Here is a 23,911-nt window from a genome sequence, read left to right as displayed (position 1 = left end):
CATGGGGAGGCTTTACATAACTCTGACCAATGTCTCAGGAGTGTCCTGTCAGACAAAGCAGCTTTGATGAAGAGATCCAGCAATGCTTCCAGCGTGCGAGCGCAGTTTTACTACCTGAGGAAAATGATGGCATCCATCTAAGCCACCAGCAGTGGCAGAATTGGATTCAACGACAATCTGTAACCTTACCAGTTAGTATGTTACCCTCACGATCAGTATCATTAACTGAGGAGATCAATTCTGGTTCAATAAGGCATGTATGAGAACAAGAATAAACCAAAGGCATTAGTAAGTGAACTAAAAATGAGACACTAACCTTTTCAGGAGTACATACACACTAAACAATGGAAGCATCATTAAGTAATCACTTTAGCAGATGTTAACCAAGGGGGCAAAGAGTGAGGAACTTAGTGATTAATATCAGTAGATTAAAAATATTGGAGATAGTTTTTATTTATTTATTCATTCACAGGATGAGAGCATCGCTGGAGAGGCAGCATTTATTGCCTGTTCCAAATTGGCCAGAGGGCAGTTAAGAGTCAGTTATATTGCTGTGGGTCTAGAATCAAAAGTAAGCCAGACCAGGTATGGTTGGCAGTTTCCTTTCCTAAAGGCATCAGTGAACCAGATGAGTTTTTCCTGACAATTGACAATGGATTCATGGTCATCATTAGACTCTTAATTTTAGATTTTCTTTGTTCTTAAGGGACTAAAAGCTGACAAACTCTCAGGACCTGACCTGACACCCCAGGATTCTCAAAGAGTTTATTGCAGAAATACTGGATGCATTGGTTACAATTTTTCAAATGTCCTTAAATTCTACAGACCCAGCAAATTGGAAGTTTGAAAATGTAACAACATTATTTAAGGAAGGGAGAGGAGAGAGAGAGAAAACAATTAAACAACTAAAAACACATTTGCCTCATGTTAGTCATTGAGACATGGCTGGGACCTATTATTAAGGAAGTCTTAACAATGCACTTAGAAAGTTACAGTATGATCATACAAAGTTAAAAGGGAATAAAAATCATACCTTACAAATCAGAGAGAGTATTTGGAGGACGTAACTAATAGGATGGATAATGGGGAGCTAGTGGATTTAGTATACTTGAAATTCCAAAAGCTGTACTAATGTGCTACCAATATCAGATCATGGAGTTGGGAGTTACTATATTAGCATGCATAGAGGATCGGGGTTAACAGACAGGAAGCAGAAAATAGAGACAAATGAGAAATTTAAAGTTAGTTGGCTGTAATTAGTGAAGTGCCATAAGGATAAGTGCTCGAGCCTTAGCTAGTTGCAATCTATAATAACAAATTAGATGAAGAGGCCAAGTGTATTGTATCCAAATGAATGTGCAACAAGGTGATAAATGAAGTACAATCTCAGGAATTATTAAATTACTTGCTTTGATCCATCGATCTACTACGTCTAATGTCAAAGCTTAGAAGTCTCTCACATTTAAAAAAAAATTTACAAGAATTGAAATTTTTTTTTAAATGTGAGAGACTTCTAAGCTTTGACATTAGACGTAGTAGATCGATGGACTGATGGATGGATAATCCTGGAAATCCCTCCCAATAGCTCGGTCAGTCACCCTGCACAATATTGATTCCAACCACTATCTTGTCAAGGCCTTTAGGGATGATCAATAAATTATGGTCTTCACAGTGAGACACATAGAGTCATAGAGATGTACAGCACAGAAACAGACCCCCTCGGTCCAACTTGTCCATGCCAACCAGATATCCTAACCCAAACTAGTAGTTTGGGTTGCCAGTACCTGGCCCATATCCCTCCAAATCCTTCCTATTGATATACCCATCCAGATGTCTTTTAACTGTTGCAATTGTACTAGCCTCCACCACTTCCTCTGACAACTCATTCCATACACGTACCATCCTCTGAGTGAAAGCGTTGCCTCTTAGGTCTCTTTTATATCTTTCCCCTCTCACCCTAAACCTCTGCCCTCTACTTCTGGACTCCCCCACCCCAGGGAAAAGACTTTATCTATTTATCCTATCCATGCCCATCATGATTTTATAAACGTCTATAAGCCTCCAATGCTCAAGGGTAAACAGCCATAGCCTATTCAACCTTTCCCTATTGCGCAAATCCTCCAACCCTGGCAACATCTTTGTAAATCTTTTCCGAACCCTTTCAAGTTTCACAACAGCTTTCTGATAGGAAGGAGACCAGAATTGCATGCAATATTCCAAAAGTGGCCTAATCAATGTCCTGTACGGCCGCAATATGACCTCCCAACTCTTGTACTCAATACTCTGACCAATAAAGGAAAGCATCCCAAATGCCTTCTTCACTATCCTATCTACCTGTGACTCCACTTTCAAGGAGCTATGAACGTGCACTCCAAGGTCTATTTGTTCAGCAACACTCCCTAGGACCTTACCATTAAGTGTATTAGTCCTGCTAAGATTTGCTTTCCCAAAGTGCAGCACCTCACATTTATCTGAATTAAACTCCATCTGCCACTTCTCAGCCCATTGGCCTATCTGATCAAGATCCTGTTGTAATCAAAGATGACCTTCTTTGCTGTTCACTCCACCTCCAATTTTAGTGTCATCAGCAAACTTACTAACTATACCTCTTATGCTCACAGCCAAATCATTTATATAAATGATGAAAAGTAATGGACCCAGCATGGATCCTTGTGGCACTCCACTGGTCACAGGCCTCCAGTCTGAAAAACAATCCTCCACCACTACCCTGTTTTCTACCTTTGAATACTTTTGTTCCTCCTTAAACAGGGTGTCTAGTAATAAACTGATGTAGTTACAATGGCACAGCAACAGAAAATCCTTTTGAGAGTCTGGGAGCAGTTTGATAGATTGATTTGTTTCTTATAAATTTTAATCTGGTTACAAATGTTGGGTAATGCATATAGGAGGTGGTCACAACAAACATCAAGGATTGAGATTTCCCCTTAAGCCGTGTCAAATAGTAAATGGAAAAACAAATCAAATATTTAGTTTCACAGAGAAGAGTCAGGAGGCATTACAAACTGATGCGCTGGGGTCACTTGAACATTATGACATGTAAGTGTTGTCCTGTCCAACATGATGGGCTTCATAAAATTTGGCCTGGTAGCAGATATACCAGGAAGTCCTCAAATTGCTTAACCTAAGTAATAGGTGTCACAAATATAAAAATAACCTTTCAAATGAGAAGGGACTTCTCAATAACTCTTGATTCAGATTTTCCCACTTTGTAAAACCATGCTGGATTTGGCTGGTGGCTTTTCAGCTGGATGCCCTTCCTGCAGTAAACTTTCCCCATTTATCCAGACTGGAAACTGGCATCAATACATGGGGGCTTACCTGCAACAGGGCAAGATTCTTTTATAACTTAAACCCAGGGCCATGCAACTCCAGCTCTGTAGGAGATTTCTCAGTGTCTAAAACAGCAAATGCTGAACTCACTGTCATCCAGCTTCTGCAGACAGACTGATGAAGTTAACAATTTTAATTCTAACTTTTTGGCAGATTGAAAAAAGTAAACAGTAAAAATGGGTAAGTCTCCCCCCATCCCTAAACCCCCCCGGAGCCATTTTAGCATTCCTGTATTATGATATTGTATATTGTAAATAAAGACATGTTTCCAAGGCAAATTACCTTTACTGGTGAACATTACATCATTTTGCCTCACTATTGGACCCATTAAATTTAACACAGATGGCACTTTGTGATGTAACAGGAGAGAAAATTCTAAACAAATCTTTGGTTCCAGACTGTATCCACCCAACAGTTTAAAAGCCTAGGTCACAGAGCAAGGAGTACCTGTGAAATTCTAAGTAAGTTCATAACTTTCTCCCTGTATGCTTATAAGGATTGTGATAATCGTGTGATATATTAGTCTTTATTATGTGAGGATATTTTTAAAAACATTTAAAGATCAGAAAGTAAAAAATGAAGTACCATAAACACTTCTCCACGGTATCAGCTGCCCACCATTTGCCAGTCTGATTGTCCTGAAGGAATTTAAGACATTAAAGGCGTCAAAGATTTTGTTTTGGAGGCCAGGTCAACACATATTTTTTCCAACAATTGGCGGAGATTTTTGTGAAGCATCTAGTTCCTCCATCCGAGGAGAGAGCTGTTTGATTGTAGATAGGTAAAATGTCAACATGGTAGGTTCACAAACTGGACCACTGAGACGAAACCTCAAATGAAGGTTAATCTCAAAATCTCCGCTCGAGTAACAAGGAGTTTACTGCTTTACTGCTGGAGTAACAAAAATGTCTAGTTCCAGAAGACAAAGCGGAGTCTTTGTTGAGGGGGTAATTTGGAAAATTCTCGTCTTTGTCCAAATATCTCACCTGCAGCATCGGCCCAGCCCCCGATGCAAGCGGGAAAACAGGAGCATTTCAAACTCCAACGATCACCAGGGGCTGGGGGCGGGGTTTGTGTTGCGGGCGCGCACCCGGCGAGGGCGGGGCTCGGGCGAGGCTCGCGGCGAGGGCGGGGCTCGGGCGGGGCTCGCGCGGGGCTCGCGGCGAGGGCGGGTCTCGGGCGAGGGCGGGGCTGGCTCCGGGCCCGAGCCCGAGCCCGGTTTAAACTCTAACGGTTGTGAATCCTGGCGCGCGGCTGCTTTCCTCTGGTAAACGGTTAGTGAGTCCTTGCAGACTGAGCGCAGCTATGATCCCCAGTAAAAGGTAAAGGAGAGAACACAGGTTACAAACACTCAGTATTACAATGATCGAGAAACATAATCAAGCCAGCGAGATACCCCTATCTACATTCCAATTTATGAAAGATACTGAGGTAAAAGTTAAACTGAGGGGATGGGGAAGGGAGGGAAAGGACTGTGCAATTATTCAACGACAGGCTATGATACACATGTTTGATGCAAGTTAACAACTTCCTTTTGATTAAAGTTCTCTAAATTATATGAGACTACTTCCTTAACAATCTACTTATTTAACAATGTCTTCTAACATTTTGTTTATGTCAAATCTTTTCCTCTTTATTCTTTCATTGGACTTGGGAAGTGCTGGTAAAGGTAAGTTTTTGTCCTTCCCCATTGCCCTTGAGTGACTTACTGGGCCACTTTCAGAGGCAGGTGAAGGGTTGACCTCATCATTGTGGGTTTGGAGTCAAGTGTAGACCAGACTAGGCAAGGAGAGCAGATTTCTACAGGGTGTTAGCAATTAGAGTAGTTTTTATGATATCTGCTGGTATCTTCATGATTACCATAACGGAGACTAGTTTTCATTTTCAGATTTGCTAAGTGAATTTAAATTCCAAAGACTGCCATAATGGGATTTGAGCTGAAAATGTGTTGCTGGAAAAGCACAGCAGGTCAGGCAGCATCCAAGGAGCAGGAGAATCGACGTTTCAGGCATGAGCCCTTCTTCAGAAATAATGGGATTTGAGCCTGTTTGCTTTTATCATCTCTCTTAGTTACTGTACTTATAAAAAAATTCCCATCATTCAATTTTATGCAATCTTTAACATTACTAGTTAGCCACAAATAGTTCATCATTCTTATGAGAGTCATTCGCAGAGCAATTTATCTTTACAGTCAAGTCCCTATTATCTGGAACCTAAGTATTCTGAATTGTCGTGCAATGGCAATCAGAAACATCTATCCCTACTGTAGGCAGCACTTCTCCCACAGTGCAATAGTCTGAGATTCAGAAAGGGAAATCCGAATTGTAACCACCCAAACACCTTATCAAGGTAGAGCAACTAACTAATTAGGACAGAGTAGGTGTTATGGATCAGACCAGACCTCTTCAAAATATAATAAGGTAGCCTACACGCTAACCTTTTCTTATTTTAAAGATAAATGAGAAGTGCTGTGTTCCAGATGGAATTTAATTGTTCAAGCTATGCAACTTCAAGCAAAACACAATTTATTGAAATACTATGGTTAAATCTAACAAAAGAAAGAGGGGCTTGAAATAACTTAAATCATTTGGAAAAGTTAGCAGAATAAAACTAGAGGGCATAGGTTTAGGAAGAGAGGGGAAAATTTTAAAAGGGACAATTTTTCACACAGAGGGTGGTGCATGTATGAAATGAGCTGCCAGAGAAAGTGGTGGAGGCTGGGACAATTCCAACATTTAAAAGACATCTGGATCTGTATATGAATAGGAAGGATTTAGAGGCATATGTGCCAGGTGCTGGCAAATGGGGCTGGATCAATTTAGGATATCTGGTCAGCATGGACGCGTTGGACCGATGGGTCTTTTTCCATGCTGTACATGTCCATGACTCTGACTCTAATAGATTATTTTACGACCAAACAGTAACCATTCCAATCTAGTAAAATCCCACAAACACACCATTGGCAAAAGGCAAATTCAGGAAATGGCTTTGTCTCATGCAATTCCAGCAGCCTAGAAGGAAACACATCCAGACAAAACTCAGAGAGAGAGAGAAAGAGAAAGAGTTGTGATGGGGAGAGATTCACTGCTTTTCAACCCTGTTGAGACCTCAGCAACAACTGCTACTGAAAACAACTAATACTCCTGGCTCTATGAGGGCTCAACCCCACCCATTCAGGCTGTGTCTATTGTTCCAACATTGAAAAAAACCCAACGCATCATAAGCTGTTTACTGTAGTGGTTTTGGTAGACTGCTCTCCACCTCTGCCTTAATACCGCTCTTCAAAAAACAACAGGACAAAATAATTCTTAAAGCCACATCATCATTATGTCTCCCCCTTAAGCGAAATGAACCATCAATATACAAAGATGGCTTCATTTTTACAAACCTTTAGTCTTATGTTACCAGTACACTACAGTACATATACATTACATTAACTCTAAGCCTGCAATCATTCTGTACTGCAGTCTTTTATTCCGCCACCGAACGCCTTTGTTCTTATTCATCAAAGTTGCAACAACACATCAGCAATTATGTTCTCTTATCCTTCCACATTAATAATTTTCAAATTGAATGGCTGCAATAATAAGCTTAATCTAAACAGTCTGGAATTTGTCTCCTTAAATTTCTTCCAAAACTTTAAAGGGTTATGATCAGTATATACAATTGTCTCAAACACTTTACAGACAATATAAATATTAAAATGTTGCAATGCCAACACCAAGCTCAAGTTCTCCTTCTTAATTGTGGAATATTTCTGTTGATGATTATTCAGTTTTGTGGAAAAATACCCAATAGGTCTTTCTATTTTCTCATCATCTTCATGGCACCAGCACACACATCACTTGCATCGATAGCTACATTCAATAGCATTACAAAATTGGGTATGGCTAACTCTGGGGCAGTAGTTAACACAGCTTTCAGGCTATCAAATGCCTTCTGACAGTCCTCTTTCTGCACTTCTTCAATTTAGTCAGTCAGAGAAGCAACCACACTGCTAAAATTCAGTATGATCCCAAAATATGTTGCAAATGTTCCTTCCATGTGTGACTAAACATTACCAGCGGATCGATGTTCACCACATCCCAACATGACTCATTTATTGGTTAGTCTTTGAAATGTGGCTTGCACATTTTTCATACTAAATGGCATGACTTTAAACTTGAACAGTCCATTCAGTGTCATGAAATCCAAAATTATCTTCATTCTTTTGGATAAAGGAACCTGCCTGTAACCTTTGAGTAAGTTCAACTTTGAAATATAAATTGCTTGTCCCACTTTCTTAATACAATCTTCTCAATGTGGAATAAGATATGAATCAGATTTTGAAACTGCATTGACTTTGAGATAGTCTCACATAATTAGAGTCATAGAAATTGTAAGCACAGAAATGGACCTTTTGGTCCAACTCATCCATGCTGACTAGATATCCTAAATTATTAAGTCCCATTTGCCAGAACTTGGCCTATATCCCTCTAAACCCTTCCTATTCATTGTTGGATACCAACTGGTTTTGGTACCATTATTATGGGTGAGTTCCAGTCACGACAACTTCGATTGAGCACACGTTCAATCTCCTTTTGAACCTGGGCCAACTTTAGATGGTTAAGTCTATAAAGTTATTGCTTAATTAATCATGTGTAATTAAATTAGTACTCCTCAGCTTATTCCTACATCTCTCCCCATGTGATTGTAACAACTCTTTCAGCTCATTTCAATTTTCCTCTGTAAAGCAACTTAGTAATTTATCCCAAATTACTCATTGTTCAATTTAATTTGAGAAATGATCAGTTCAGAATCATCTGAACTTGGTTCTTCACTCAGCATTGTAACAAGGAACACATTCTCCTTTTGCTTTCCTTCACTATCAAAATGCCTTTGGAGCATATTCACATGAAATACTCTGTGAGATTTCTTTCTCTCTGGCATTCTTATCAAATAATTCACCTGAATCAATCTCCTTTCGATTTGATAAGGTCCACTAAACCTTTCTTTTAAAGGTTAACCTACCACTGCAAGTAACACTAACACTTTATCTCCACTAGCAAAATTGTGAATTTTTGATTTCTCATGTGCTTCCTGTTTCATTACATGCTGTGCTACTTTTAAACACAATCTAGCCAACTCACCTACTCTGTTTAATCTTTCCCTAAAATTTGACACACAGTCCAAATATGTGGTCTCTGAATTCTGACTCACTAATTTCTCCTTAATTAATTTCAGTGGTCCTTTCACCTCATGCCCCAAAACTGATTCAAATGGATTGAATTTGGTAGATTCATTTGGTGCATCCTTAATTGCACAAAGTACAAATGGAATTCCTTTATCTCAATCCTCTGTATAGTCTTGACATAGTCTTTAAAGTTTGATTACACTGTTCTAATGCTCCCTGGGATTCTGGATCATTCATAGTGGATTTGAATTGTTTTATTCCTAAACTATCCGTAATTTCCTTGAATAACCTTGATGTAAAATGTGACTGTTGATCTGACTATCTCTCTATGGGTAGTAAAACAATTTAAGTAACTCTTCTACAATCGTTCTAGCTGTGATACTGCGTAATGGAATGTCCTTTGGAAATCTAGTGGACACATCCCTTATGATCAACAAATACCGAGTCCCACTTTTTGTTTTAGGTAGGGGTCCTACTCAATCAAGTAAGACTCTTGTAATTGATTGCTCACTGTGGGAATGGGTATTATGTGCTCTGGTTTTATTGCTGTTCTGAGGTTTTCCAGTTACCTGACACAGACTTCTCCACCTGCTGATGATGCCTAGCTTGATGTGTTCTTCCAGCCTCCTGCCTGTCTACTTTGGATTCCAGCATCTGCAGTTTTTTTGTCCCTAACATATGACATGTCTGGCAAAATTCAACCACATCCTTATGCACACTAGACCAATAAAATGTTGTTGTACTATGGCTTAGGTTTTCCTTACTCCCAAACGACCTCCTACTAGTAATTCATGACCTACCTGCAACACCACCTCTCTATAATCCACTAATAATACAACGTGATGAACTTCTGCCCATTTCGCATCCACCTAAATATGTGATGGTCTCCATTTCCTCATCAAGACTTCATTTTTAAGATAGTCACATTTTGGGATACATTCAGATTCCTCTTCTGTGTACGCTTTTTGATTTAACTGCTTTACAACAGGGGTAGACAATAGCGTAATGGTATTATCAGTAGACAATTAGCCCAGAACTTCAGCTAACATTCTGGGGACCTGGGTTCAAATCCTGCTGTGGCAGATGGTGGGAATTTGAATTCAGTAAAAATTTGGAATTAAGAGTCTAATGATGATCATGAAACCATTGTCAATTGTTTGAAAAAACATCTGGTTCACTAATGTCCTTTAGGAAAGGAAATTGCCATCCTTACCTGGTCTGCCCTGCATGTGACTCTGGACCTACAGCAATATGATTGACTGTCAGTTGCCCTCTGGGCAATAAATGGTGGTCAGCCGGTGACACCTATGTCCCACAAAAGAATTTAATTAAATTTAGTTTTTCATCTTTCTGTTGCAATTCAGTTAATTTCTCTGAATTGAAAATATCCACTTGTCCTCCATTTGTTTTTGTTTATTTGTTTGTTTTTTTATTTTTTTGTTTATTCTGAACCATTTGATCAAACAAATGATCCTCAACTTCCTTATCTTTATTCTTTGATTTCTTCTCCTGCTTCAACCTGTGGCTTTATGACTTTGTTACCACACAGGAAAAATTGCAGGATATACTTCCTGTAACACTTTAGTTGCATGATTTTCCATTGGCATTTCAACTACAATAAGCATCACTCCCACCGCCGATCCAGCTACTTCATTCATAAGGATAAATTGTTCTCCTGCAAATGAGAATTTCACTATTACTCCTAACATCGCTTCTCCTCTTTTCACTAGACTCTGCAACCTTACTTTATAAAATGGAATATTGCTCTTCTCGTCATGAATTATATAGGACTATATAGCACTATATATGATAAACAGGTAGATAATTAGCAATCTGCATCCACAAACACCAACTAGCCACTAAATGCCATGACCTGCTGTCCCTCGTAGCCACACACACAGGTGACAAGGATCACAAATTCAACTGGGACAGCATACCGATCATAGGACAAGCCAAACAGAGAACAGCGAGAGAAATTCTAGAAGTATGGCACTCATCCACAGCCTCCATCAACAAACACATAGACCTAGACCCGACATACCAGCCACTACTATGAACAACCGAACCGGCAACCGGAAGCAGCAGAAACGGAACTAAATAGATTCTAGAAGACGTAGTACATCAGCGCTTTACAGGAGGCTCCAAAGCACTGAAGATGTTACCTAGACAGGGAACGAAACATCTGCAAATCAATTTCCCAGCTCGGTGGACATACCCACAATTACGACATAATGAATTCTACATTTTATCATCTTTTCCTTCTGAATTTTATATTTCTTCATCTCTCACCATCAAAGTTTTATTTGATCCCATATTTCATAAAATGTTAATTTCTTTACCTGCTCCTCCTGGCACATCCAAGTAAACCTTATCCTTGCATGTAAATTGTTTAAAGAGATCTGGCACTTTGTCCTCAACCAACCCCTAACCAGATTGTACATTCTATTGCAGCTTTTTAGCTTCCACTGGGCTTTCCTTTATCATTTCAACAAAACTAACTGGCTTATCTTGTTTTCCCATATTCATCTTCCCAGTGGTTTTTCTAAGCCATCAATACAGCACGTGGCTCAGTGGTTAGCACTGTTGCCTCACAGTATCAGGGGCCTGTGTTTGATTCCATCCTTGGGCAACTGTCTGTTTGGAGTTTGCACGTTCTCCCCCTGTCTGCATGGGTTTCTTCTGGGCGCTTGGTTTCCTCCAAAGGTCCAAAAGTCTGCAGATTGGTGGATTGGACAGGCTGAATTACTCATAGTGTCCAGGAATGTGCAGCCTAGATGGGTTAACCATGGCAAATGCAGGTCACAGGGATTAGATGAGGGTTAGGTATGGGTAGGATACTCTTCAGAAGGTTGGTGTGTTCTCAACGGGCTGAATGGCCTGCTTCCACACTATGATTAACTGCAACTTCATGTGGCCTACTCTACTGCAGTGAAAACACATGAGCTTTTTTTTTCTCTTTCTCCCTAATGGGTTTCCTTTTTACTCTGTGATAAACCATCTTTACAATCTTCAATGAGATCTCATTTTCTCTTACTACCTGAGGATTTCTCTTTTCTCCAGTTTCTATCCCTCGCAGACTGAATTTGATGTCAGAAGTAAAACTGTAATTTATGAAACAACTCATAATCATCTGCCATTTCTGCTGCTAATCTTGCAATTTTAACTCTCTGCTCTTCCACATGAGTTCTTACTACTTCAGGAAGTGAATTTTTGAACTCCTCAAAAATAATCATCTCTCTGAGAGCATCATATGTTTGATCTTTTTGCAAGCTCTTATACACCTATCAAAATTACTTTGTTTGATCCTTTCAAACTCAGTATATGTTTGACCAGGTTCCCTCCTTAGATTCTTGAAGTGTTATCTCTAGGCTTGTGCTACTAGCTCATATGCAATTAAGATGGTTTTTTGCACCTCATTATACATCCCACATACTTACTCTGATAGAGATGCATATATCTCACCAGCTGTACCTATCAAGTTTATCTGGATCAACAATACCTACATGGTCACCGGCCATTTCATTTGTTTCGCCACTTTCTGAAATGAAATGAAAAAGACTTCTACATCCTTCAGGTTAAACTTAGGCAATATTTGGATATATTTAAATAAATCCCCATTGGCTACAATGGGATTGCTCTCCATCACTGTCCTCACTACTCCTACCTTTCACCTCTATCTCTGCTATTAAATCATTTTATCACTAAACAGTAACCATTCCAATGTAGTAACACCCCATAAACACACCCCTGGCAAAAGGCAAATTCAGAAAACATGCAACACCAGCAGCCCAGAAGGAAACACATCTAGAGAAAACTGAGAGAGGAAGTGTAGCAGGCGGGAGAGATTCACTACCTTCCAGCCCTGCTGAGACCCCAGAAACAACTGCTGTCTCAATAACTGAAAATCCTGGTTCTGTGAGAGCCATACCAAACCTATTCAGGCTGCCTCTATTGTTCCAACTTTTAAAAAATCCTAAACCTCACAAGCTGTTTATTCTAGTAGTTTAGATAGATTGCTCTGCACCTCTGTCTTAAAACCTCTCTTCAGAAAGACAAAAATAATTTCTTAAAGCCGCAGCATCATCACAGTCAGTTTATTTGCTCTGACAATTGGTCATTTGTTTGTTTCTCGTTTTTGATCACATTTGCGCTGACCATAATTATGATCAGTCCTGGCTGATTTGTTTGTAAAACTCACTTTCACCTTGTGGTAGCAACAAGTCGAGGTCTCCCAGCCATATTTCTCATAGAATTAGCAGCTTCATGTAACCAGAACTTCCATTCCCCATCCATGCTGTATGCTGTGGGTATCAATGTTTTATAAAAATAATCTTTAATGTCTAATACGGCTTATCTAGCATTTTAGTTTTTGATCTGTTTTCCAAATCCACTTTAGGCCATGCTGCCTTCATACCTTTCTAATTTCCTTAATTTAAGTTTAACACCACAGTTTCTGTGTTTTCACTATCAAGGTGGGAGGGGGGTTGTGGCAGCTTGTGGTTTGGGTGAATTGGGTTGAACTGCATATTCTTTTACTTCTGGAAACGTGATATGATGGATGTGCATCCAAGGAACTGGAAGTCATATTTTTTGATTTGATTCTTCCACAGACATTGGTGACTGATTTATATTACTTTTATTTAGGTATGCAGCAGCATCTCTTATGATGGCTTCTTTGCTGCATCGTGAAAGTCAAGCCGCTGGCAGTTTTAGCAGCAGTAGCAAGAAAACAAGGTATGAAGCAGATGAAGCTGCTCATGTGTCAATGCAATCATTATATTGACAGGGTGACTCCAATATTTTTCTGTGACATACAATAAATTTTATTCCATAAGAAGTCAGATCAACTGATCAGGCCAAGATTCTGTGACGGGTATGATGATTACAACCCGTGAATCCACTGCCTATGCAACCATTTCACTTCAAACACAAGACCATCAGGTCTAGGAGGCCTTACCAGTCTTTAGTCATATTGCTATGCATTTTCCTCGTGATAGTGATTGTCTAAGGTTCTTCTCTTGATTTTGTACTGTTATTGGGATGTTTTAAATGGTCTTCTGCAAAAGCAGAGGCAAAATATTTGTTCAAAGCTTCTGATATTTCTTTGTTCCTTTTATTCATTTCTCAGTTTGATCTCTAAGGAGCTAACATTTACTTTAACTGTTCCTCTTTTTTATTATACGAGTGAAGGCTGCTATTACTTTAATATTTACAAGTTTAACCTTATCTTCTACTTTTCTCCCACTTTTTTTAAGTCAAGTATTGCACATTTGCAAAATTTTCACCATCTTCTGGCTGACTACTAAACTTTGTAGCTGTTTTTTGATATGATATCATCCTCAACTTTTTGATTTGATTTGTTTAATTGGTGTCACTTGCACCTAGGTACAGTAAAAAGTTTGGTTTTGCATGCAGTACAGGCAGATCATACCATACAAAGTGCATAAGGTGATAGAACAGAGCAAAGAATACAATGTTACAACTGCAGAGAAACTGCACAAACAGTGAGATCAATATTAAATTTAAAATTGAGAGGTCCATTCAGAAATCTAATAACAGCAGGGAAGAAGCTGCTCCTGAATCTGTTTATACATGTCTACAAACATATATCTTCTGCCTGACTGGAGAGGGTGGAAAAGAGTACAAGCATGGTGAGAGGGATCTTTGAATATATTTTTTATCCTTATATAAGAAGCCTTTTATTCTTATATAAGAGGCAAGCGGATAACTAGAGAAAGGATTGGTCCACTAAAGGATGATGAAGGAAGGCTGTGTGTCGAACCTGAGAGAATGGGTGAGATTCTGAATGATGACTTTGCATTAGTGTTCACTGAGGAGAGGGACATGATGAATGTTGAGATTAGAGATAGAAGTTTGATAACTCTGGATCACGTTGATATAAGTAGGGAAGATGTGTTGAGTAGACTAGAGATCATTAAGGTGGACAAATCCCCAAGACCAGATGGGATCTATCCCAGGTTGCTGAGGGAGGCGAGAGAGGAAATAGCTGGAGCCCTGACAGATATCTTTGTAGCATCCTTAAACACTGGTGAGGTGCTGGAGGACTGGAGGGTTGCTCATGTTGTCCCCCTGTACAAGAAAGATAGTAGGGATATTCCGGGTAACTACAGACCAGTGAGCCTGACATCAATGGTGGGAAAGTTGCTGGAGAAGGTACTGAGTGATAAAATCTATCTATATTTGGAAAAGAATGAGCTTATCAGTGATAGGCAACATGGTTTTGTGCTGGGGAGATCATGCCTTACCAACTTAATAGAGTTTGTTGAGTAAGTGACCAAGTTGATAGATGAAGGAAGGGCTGTAGATGTCATATACATGGACTCTAGTAAGGCGTTTGATAAGGTTCCCCATGGTAAACTAATAGAGAAAGTGAAGTCACATGGTGTGAGGGTGTTCTTGACTAGGTGGATAAAGAACTGGTTGAGCAACAGGAGGCAGAGAGTAGTAGTTGAAGGGAGTTTCTCGAAATGGAGAAAGGTAACCAGTGGTGTTCCACAGAGATCAGTGCTGGGGCCACTGTTGTTTGTGATATACATAAATGATCTAGAAGAGGGTACTGTTGGTATGATCAGCAAGTTTGCAGATGATACGAAGATTGTTGGAGTAACAGAAAGCATCGGGGACTGTCAAAGAATACAGTAGAAGATAGACTGGAGAGTTGGGCAGAGAAGTGGCATATGGAGTTCAATCCAGGCAAATGTGAGGTGATGCATTTTGGGAAGTCTAATTCTAGAGCGAATCACACAGTAAACTGAAGAGCCTTGGGAAAAGTTGATGAGCAGAGAGATCTGGGAGTTCAGGTCCATTGTTCCCTGAAGGTGGTTGCACAGGTGGATAGAGTGGTCAAGAAGACATATGGTATGCTTGCCTTCATCGGACGGGGTATTGAGTATAAGAGCTGGCAGGTCATGTTAAATTGTACACGACTTTGGTTCGGCCACATTTAGAATACTGTGTGCAGCTCTGGTCGCCACATTACCAAAAGGATGTGGGCGTTTTGGAGAGGGTGCAGAGAAGGTTTACGAGGATGTTACCTGGTATGGAAGGTGCTAGCTATGAAGACAGGTTAAGTAGGTTAGGTTTGTTTTCATTAGGAAAAAGGAGATTGAGGGGGGACCTGATTGAGGTTTACAAAATCATGAAGGGTATAGACAGGGTAGATAGAGATAAGCTTTTTCCCAGGGTGAGGGATTCAGTAACGAGAGGTCACACTTTCAAGGTGAGAGGTGAAAAGTTTAAGGGGGATACATGCAGAAAGTACTTCACACACAGGGTGGTAGGTGCCTGGAACGCGTTGCCAGCAGAGATAGCAGAGGCAGGCAGGGTAGATTCATTTAAGATGCATCTAGACAGATGCATGAGTAGGTGGGGAGCAGAGGGATACAGATCCTTAGGAATTGGGCGACAAGTTTAGACAGTGGATTTGGGCTAGCTCAGACTTGGAGGGCCAAAGGGCCTGTTCCTGGGCTATAAATTTTCTTTGTTCTTATGTTGATTGCTTTCCCGAGGCAGCGGGAAGTATGGATGGACAGCTGATTTGCGCAATGGACTGGCCTATGTTCATGACTGTTTGTAGTTTTTGCAGTCTTGGGAAAAGCAGTTGCCAAACCTCGTTGTGATGCATTCAGATAGAATGCTTTCTATGGTGCAGCTGTAAAAATTGGTCAGAGTTTTTGCGGACATGCCAATTTCTTTTAACCCCCTGAGGAGGTAGACATTGTTGTGATTCTTGACCATTGTGTTGTCATGCATGGACCAAGACAGATTGTTGGTGATCATCATGCCCAGGGACTTGATGCTCTCGACCATTTCCACCTCAGCACCATTGATGCAGAGAGGGGCATGCCCTCCACTCCATTTCCTGAATTAAAGAACAACTCCTTTATTTTGCTGATGTTGATGGAGAGATTGTTGCCTTTACACCATGCTACTGAGCACTCTGTCTCTTTCCTGTGTTCTGTCTCGTCGTTGTTTGAGATTAGCCCTACAATGGTGGTGTTGTCAGCAAATGTGAAAATGGAGTTGGGACAGAACTTGGCCACATAGTCATGAATGTATAAGGAGTATATTAGGGTGATGAGTAGGCAGTGTTGAGAATTATGATGGAGAATTATGTTGTTGCCTATTCTTACTGATTGCAGTCTGTGAGTCAGAAAATCGAGGATCCCATTATAGAGCACGGAGCAGATCCTAGTTTCAGAATTTAGAGATGAGTTTGTTTGGAATTATGGTGTTGAAGGCAGAAATGTAGTCACTAAGTAGGAGCCTGACAGATGATTCAGGGATGAGTACAGGGCCAGGAAGATGGCATCTGCTGTGGACCTCTTGCACTGGTAGGCAAATTGCAAATAATCAAGACAGTTGATAGGCTGGAGTTGATGTAAGTCATTCCTAACCTCTCAAAACATTTCACACTTCATAATTATGGAGGTCAGAACCACTGAGGCATTCTGCATGATTTTACTTTGGCACTGGGATGATGGTGGTCTTCTTGAAGCAGCTGGGGACTTCACATCGTAGTAAGGAGAGGTTAAACATGGCGTGAATACTCCCACCAACTAGTTTGCATAGGATGAGTGCTGAAAATGTGTTGCTGGAAAAGCGCAGCAGGTCAGGCAGCATCCAAGGAACAGGAGAATCGACGTTTCGGGCATCAGCCCTTCTTCAGGAATGAGGAAAGTGTGTCCAGCAGGCTAAGGTAAAAGGTAGGGAGGAGGGACTTGGGGGAGGGGCGTTGGAAATGCGATAGGTGGAAGGAGGTTAAGGTGAGGGTGATAAGGCCAGAGTGGGGGTAGGGGCGGAAAGGTCAGGAAGAAGGTTGCAGGTTCGGAAGGCGGTGCTGAGTTTGAGAGATTTGACTGAGACAAGGTGGGGGGAGGGGAAATGAGGAAACTGGAGAAATCTGAGACCTGGACTTCAGTAGGGAATGGATCTCTCCGGTTCATCTACAGTTTCCAATTGGGGAGCATTCTGATTAACTTCTTCAGCAAACCAGCCTTCTATATGTCTACCAATGAAGTTTGTGACGAAATTGGCATACTCGTTTAGGTTGGCTGCTAGTTCATGAATGTGGCCCAATCCACTGACTCTAAGCAGTCTCGTAGTGCTAGCTATTGTAATCTCTGCCCATTTTTATGAAATCTAAATTACTGTGTGCTTTATTAGCAGCTCTCTATAGGTGTTCTGCTACTTTTGATGACTTATATATGGTGCACCCAGGTGGTGTGTGGTTAGTTTTACCCAATCTCCTTAGAATTCCTGTTCTTGTCTGTGCTGAGTGAAAACCTTGCAATTGCTGGGCAAATGTGAGAGCTGAGGCACCTACACTGCTTCCATCTGACTTCCCGGTTACTGCCTCATTTGTACCATACCCTTCTGTCCCAGCCCAGAGATCAAATACGACGTGCATTGGAAGACTGTTGTAACCCTATTGCCTGGATGTTCCAAAAAAAAGACCATGTATAGATAATCTCATACAGAAGCACAACATAGTCAGAGAAGTGTGCTGAAGGGTGAGTCAATGCCAAGGAGAGAGTTGGAGCTGATAGAGGAATCAATTTGGCAAAGGAGGGACTCATAAATACACTCACGTATAGAAAATTTGTAGTACGTTGACTCAGGTTATATTGGTCTTCTGCTGCGCTTAACTTAAGAGAGGTAACTTCCTCATTTTGAGATGTTTTAAGGGGTCTGATGCTTGAACTCCAGGTAGGTTGGAAGGCAAGTATGACACAAATTGGTTGGAAGACAAGTAGTGACAATGACACAAGTAGTCAATGGAGGGATATAGACAGGTTAACTGAATGGGTAAAAACTTGGCAGGTGGAACATAATGTAGCTAAATGTGAGGTTATCCACTTTAGCAGGAAGAATAGAGGAACTGAGTATTATTTTGATACAGAAAGACTGCAGAAAGTTACAGCACAGAAGGATTTGAGAATCCTTGTGGATAAATCTTAAAAAGCTGGCAAACAGGCACAGCAGGTAATAGAGAAGGCAAATGCAATGTTGATCTTTATTTCAAAGGGAATGGAATACAAAAGTAGGGAAGTTTTGATAAAACTACACATGGCACTAATCAGATCGCAGCCAGAATACTACAAGCAGTTTTGGACCTTTTATTAAAAGAAACCCATACAGGTATTGGCAAATCAAAGAAGGTTCACTTAGTTGATCCTGGATATGGAGGAATGTCTTAGAAGGAGGGGTTGAGTTAGATGGCCTGTACGGTTTGGAGTTTAGACAAATGAGAGGCAATCTTATTGAACCATATAAGATTCTTAGGGGACTTGAAAGCATAAAGGTGGAGAGATTGTTTCCCCTTGTAGAAGACTCTAGGACCAAAGTGCATAATCTCAGAATAAGAAGTCACCCATTTTAGACAGAGATGAAGAGGAATTTCTCTCTCAGAAGGTAGTGAGTCTGTGGAATTCTTTACTGCAAAAGCCATTAAGACTGGGTCATTAAGTATATTCAAGGCCGTGATAGACAGAGTTTTAATTAATAAGGGAATCAACGGTTATGGGGAAATCAGAGTTGATGACTTTTGGATTAGCTATGATTTAATTGAATTGTGGAGCAGATGCAGTAGGCTGAATGGCCTGCTTCTGCTTAAATGTCTTATCATCTTATAAAGCCATTCAATATTTTTAAGGTAGAGACATCGAAACATTGAGGTAGATGGGAATGTGGAGTTGAGATTATAATCAGATCAATTGTGATCTTTTTAATGGTGGAGCAGTTTCAATGGACTGAATGGTCTACTTCTGCACCTAATTTGTATGTTAGTATGATAATAACAAGTGCTAATTGTCAGTTGAGAAAGAATCCTCAATTTAACTGATATGGAAGAATTAGTTCCCTCCTGCTCAAAATCTTTGGATGATTATCTTCAGTTATTATTTTCTAAGGAAACTTCCTGTCTCTTGTTCACTCTATCTGAATTAAAAGTCTATAAATAAAATGTTCCAGGATTAACTTTAAACCAAATTCAATGCATTGTAGTTGATTTGAGTAACGTGGATGTTTTAAGCCAAATTTATTCTAGATGTTTGGAATGTAGTTATATTCACAGGGGTTACGAAATTCCTCAGCTAATATAATTTGGGCAGTTTAAAATACATGATTCTTAGGGGCAGAAACAGAAATCTCAGCAGGACTGGCAGCATCTATGGAGAGAGATAAGATTTAACATTTCAGGTCCAGTAACCCTAGATGTAGAAAGATTGGTTACTCTAGTGGAAGAGTCTAGGACTAAAGGGCATAATCTTAGAATCAAGGGTCACCCTTTTAAAACATGGATGAAGAGGATTTTTTTCTCTATAGGTAGTGAATTTGTGGAATTTTACCACAAGGGGCTTGAGCATCTGGGTCATTAAGTACCTTCAAGGCTGCAATATATAGATATTTAAACAGTAAGAGAATCAGGGGTGCAAGGAAAGGCAGGAAAGGGACATTGAGGTTTATGAGATCAGTAATAATCTCATTGAAGAACTGAATGGCCTGCTTCTGAACTTGTGTTTTCTGGTCATAATACTGCACTGAAATTCCACAATCTGCAGACCCTTACTGCACATGATGATTGCAGATCAAATCCACAGCTGCAATGCCATCAATCCAGTAATGTGACAACTTACCCAGGAATATTCTATCAACAATAAGTAGAACAAATCCAACTCAACCAATTACCACCCCATTAACCTACTTTTCGTGGTGCTGAAATAGATAATTGACAGTCCTTTCAAGCAATGATCTAATAATTACAACCTCGGTCCAAACATGGACAAAAGTGTTGAACTCCAGAGGTGAGACAGCATCTGACCAAGTATGCACTCAAGATCCCTTGTAAAACTGGAGACAGTGCACAACAGAGGAAAAACTTTGCTGGTGGATTCATTCCTAGCACAAAGAAAGTTAATTTTGCTGGTGGGAGTTAATTATCTCAGCCTGAGAACATCACTGTGGGAGTCCCATAGGGTAGTGTCCTAAGCGCAAAGCATCTTCAGCTGCTTCATCTATGACCATCCCTCCATTATAAAGTGAGAAGTGAGAATGTGCAATCATCCGCAAACAAAGTTCAGTACCATTCATGATTGTGAATGAAACTGAAGATATTCTTGCGAAGTTGCAGATGACACAAAGATAGGTGGAGGGGCAGGTAGTATTGAGGAATCAGGAAGATTGCAAAAGGACTTGGATAAGATAGGAGATGGGCAAAGAAATAGCTGGCAGAAAGTAATGTGGGAAAGTGTGAAGTTATGCACTGTGGTTCCTGACCAACAAAATTATGCACTGTGGAAGAATAGTGGCATTGACTATTTTCTAAACGGGTAAAGGCTTTGGAAATCTGAAGTACAAAGGGACTTGTAAGTCCTAGTTTGGGATTCCCCTAAGGTAGCATACAGATTCAGTTGAAAAAGAAATGCTATGTTAGAATTAATTTCAAGAGAGTTAGAGAAGTACAAGAGCAGAGATTTATTGCTAAAGCTGTATAAGGTTCTGGTCAGACTGCATTTGAGATGTTGTGAGCAGGTTTTGGCCCACTATCAAAAAAAATGTGCTGGTGTTGGAGGGAGACCAGAGGAGGTTTACAAGAATGATCCTGGCAATGAAGAGCTTGGCAAGCAGGTGAGGATTTTGGGTCTGAACCTGATGGGAATTTAGAAGGACGAGGGGTAACTGCTTAAATCTTCCAGAATACTAAGAAGCCTGGATAGACTGGACATGAAAAAGATCTTTCCACTAGCAGGAGAGACTAGGACCTGAAAGTGAAGGTGTGACTCTTTAGAACTGAGATGGAGAATTCCTTCAGCCAGAAGGTGATTAATCTGTGGAAATCATTACTACAGAGGACCATGGAGGCTAAGTCTTCGAGTGTATTTAAGACAGGTTCTTGATTTTGGGGGTAAGGGATTCAAGGCATATAAGGAGAAGGCAGAAGATGTGTCTACCAATTCTAATTCTAAGAATCAGCTGGACAAGAGGCCAGTTAATTCAAAAGGCTAGATAGTATTACCTGCGCTGTGAGTTCAGTCTCTGAGATGATGCTTATAGTTTGTGATTGGTTGATAAAAAATGTTATCGTAGCATAGGGATGGATAGCAGAGTATGATTAACAACTCTATAAAAATGAGGTCTGTGTAAGGAGTGAGAGAATCAGCCTTGTATATAAGTCAACACATTTAATTTTATAAATAAAGTCTTCCTAATGCCTGTTTTAAATGTTATTTTCAAGACATTTATGTGCCTTGGTCCTTTCTAATGTTGACCTCTATTAGGTTTTGTTACTTTCTATTTTTCTTGGTGCTACTTGTTTTCTTTCCTGTTTCAATTTTTCTTGTGCACAAACATACACTGAACAGATTCAAGAAACTTGGTTTAGAAAATGAAAATAATCAAGGTTGAGGTTCTTCCATTTGAAGTCATGCTTCTCTAGGTGTTCCTGTGTATGATCTTGAATCCAAAGTATAATATAGTGCATTATTGTTATTATTATATTGAATGAATGGACCATTGTCTGATCATGTTCAGGTGATTTTGTTTACAAGGGTGGTATGACGACCATGTTTTGTCTGGCTTTTGATTCAACAGAGTGTGGAACATAGTGGTATCCATTAGCAAAGAAAATAATTGGATAATAAGACAATTTTAACTTGGAAATTAAATACAAATTCACAATTTTTTCCATTTATGTAGAAAGAAGTTTGGGGCAACTACTCCACCATTTATTGACTATCTGAAAGAGATTCTGCGTAGGTATCCTGATGGTGGCCAAATTCTGAAGGTAAATCCTTTACAATAGATGAACGGTTTATTAACTCTGTGGAAAATGCCATCTTTTAATTGGGATCATTCCCTCGAAATCACTTGTTACATTTTCACCTGGGTTTCATTGTAATTAATTTAATTATTGAAAGCTGGAGCAGGATGGATCATAAGATGGTTACAACAAAGAGGATTAAAAACCTAAAGAACTGCGGATGCTGTAAATTAGAAACAAAGACATAAGTTGCTGGAAAAGCTCAGCAGGTCTGGCAGGATCAGTGAAGAGAAATCAGAGTTACAGTTTTGAGTCCAGTAATCTTTCCTCAGATCAAAGAAGGTGGCTACATGACTGAACATACATTTGACAATATGCATGTGGTCAACGTCAAGTTGTGGTCCACGTAAGCACCAATGACATAGGTAGAAATAGGGATGGGGATTTAAGGCAAAAATTCAAGGAACGAGAGTGGACGCTTAGAGCTAGAACAAACAGAGTTGTTATCTCTGATTAGTTAACTGTGCCACATGCTAGCAAGGGGAGAAATAGGGAGAGAGAGCAGTTGAACCCTTAGCTAAAAGGATGGTGCAGGAGGGAGGGATTCAATTACCTGGATAATTGGGGCTCATTCTGGGGTGGTGGGACCTTTACAAATGGGTTGGTCTACAACTGAACCAGAGGGGTACCAATATCATGGGGAGGAAGTTTGCCAATGCTCTTCAGGAGAGTTTAAACTGATTCAGCAGGGGGATGGGAACCTGAATTATAGCTCCGGTGTACAGGAGGTTGAGGGTAATGAGGTCCTAAATAAGGTTTCAAGATCGCAAGAGCGTACTCACAGGCAGGAGGGTGGTTTGAAGTACTTCAGTGCCAGTAGAATGCGGAATAAGGTGGGCAAACTTGCAGCATGGGTTGATACCTGGGACTTCAATGGTATGGCCATTTCGGAGACATGGATATCGCAGGGACAGGAATGGTTGTTGCAGGTTCCGGGGTTTAGATGCTTCAGTAAGGACAGGGAAGGTGATAAAAGAGGGGGGGGGGGGAGGAGGTGGCATTGTTAGTCAAGGATAGTATTACAGTGGCAGAAAGGATGTTTGAGGACTCACCTATTGATGTAGTATGGGCTGAGGTTAGAAACAGGAATGGAGAGGTCACCCTGTTGGGAGTTTTTTATAGGCTTCCAAAAAGTTCCAGAGATGGAGAGGAAAGGATAGCAAAGATAATTCTGGAGCGAGAGTAACAGGGTAGTTGTTCTGGGGTCTTTAACTTTCCTAATATTGACTGGAAATACTATAGTTCAAGTACTTTACATGGGTCAGCTTTTGTCCAATGTGTGCAGGAGAGTTTCCTGATATAGTATGTAGATAGGCCAACAAAAGGCGAGGCCACATTGGATTTGGTACAGGGTAGTGAACCAGGCCAGGTGTTAGATTTGGAGATAAGTAAGCACTTTGGTGATAGTGACCACAATTCGGTTAGTTTTACTTTAGTGATGGAGAGGGATAGGTATATACCACAGAGGAAGAGGTATAGCTGGGGGAAAGGCAATTATGATGCTATTAGGCAAGTTTTAGGATGTGTAGGATGTGGAAGGAAACTGC

The 23,911-nt window shown here is 40.3% G+C and overlaps 2 protein-coding genes across 2 annotated transcripts in view; one reads left to right on the top strand and one right to left on the bottom strand.

Annotated features, from left to right (window-relative positions):
- The window catches only part of LOC140489436 (branched-chain-amino-acid aminotransferase, cytosolic-like), a 70,275-nt gene extending 65,906 nt beyond the window's left edge, over positions 1 to 4,369 (bottom strand). The window contains exon 1 of the mRNA XM_072588991.1: positions 3,937 to 4,369. Coding sequence (XP_072445092.1) covers positions 3,937 to 3,939 — 3 coding nt within the window. The 5' untranslated portion in view covers positions 3,940 to 4,369. The remainder of the gene's footprint in view (positions 1 to 3,936) is intronic.
- The window catches only part of sacs2 (sacsin molecular chaperone 2), a 65,856-nt gene continuing 46,201 nt past the window's right edge, over positions 4,257 to 23,911 (top strand). Inside the window, exons 1-3 of the mRNA XM_072588365.1 lie at positions 4,257 to 4,618; positions 13,169 to 13,258; positions 22,241 to 22,328. Coding sequence (XP_072444466.1) covers positions 4,257 to 4,618; positions 13,169 to 13,258; positions 22,241 to 22,328 — 540 coding nt within the window. The remainder of the gene's footprint in view (positions 4,619 to 13,168; positions 13,259 to 22,240; positions 22,329 to 23,911) is intronic.

The sequence above is a fragment of the Chiloscyllium punctatum genome, chromosome 18, assembly GCF_047496795.1.
Source record: "Chiloscyllium punctatum isolate Juve2018m chromosome 18, sChiPun1.3, whole genome shotgun sequence".
NCBI lineage: Eukaryota > Metazoa > Chordata > Chondrichthyes > Orectolobiformes > Hemiscylliidae > Chiloscyllium > Chiloscyllium punctatum.
Note: the sequence above shows the minus strand (reverse complement) of the source record. Positions and strands in the feature narration are given on the sequence as shown.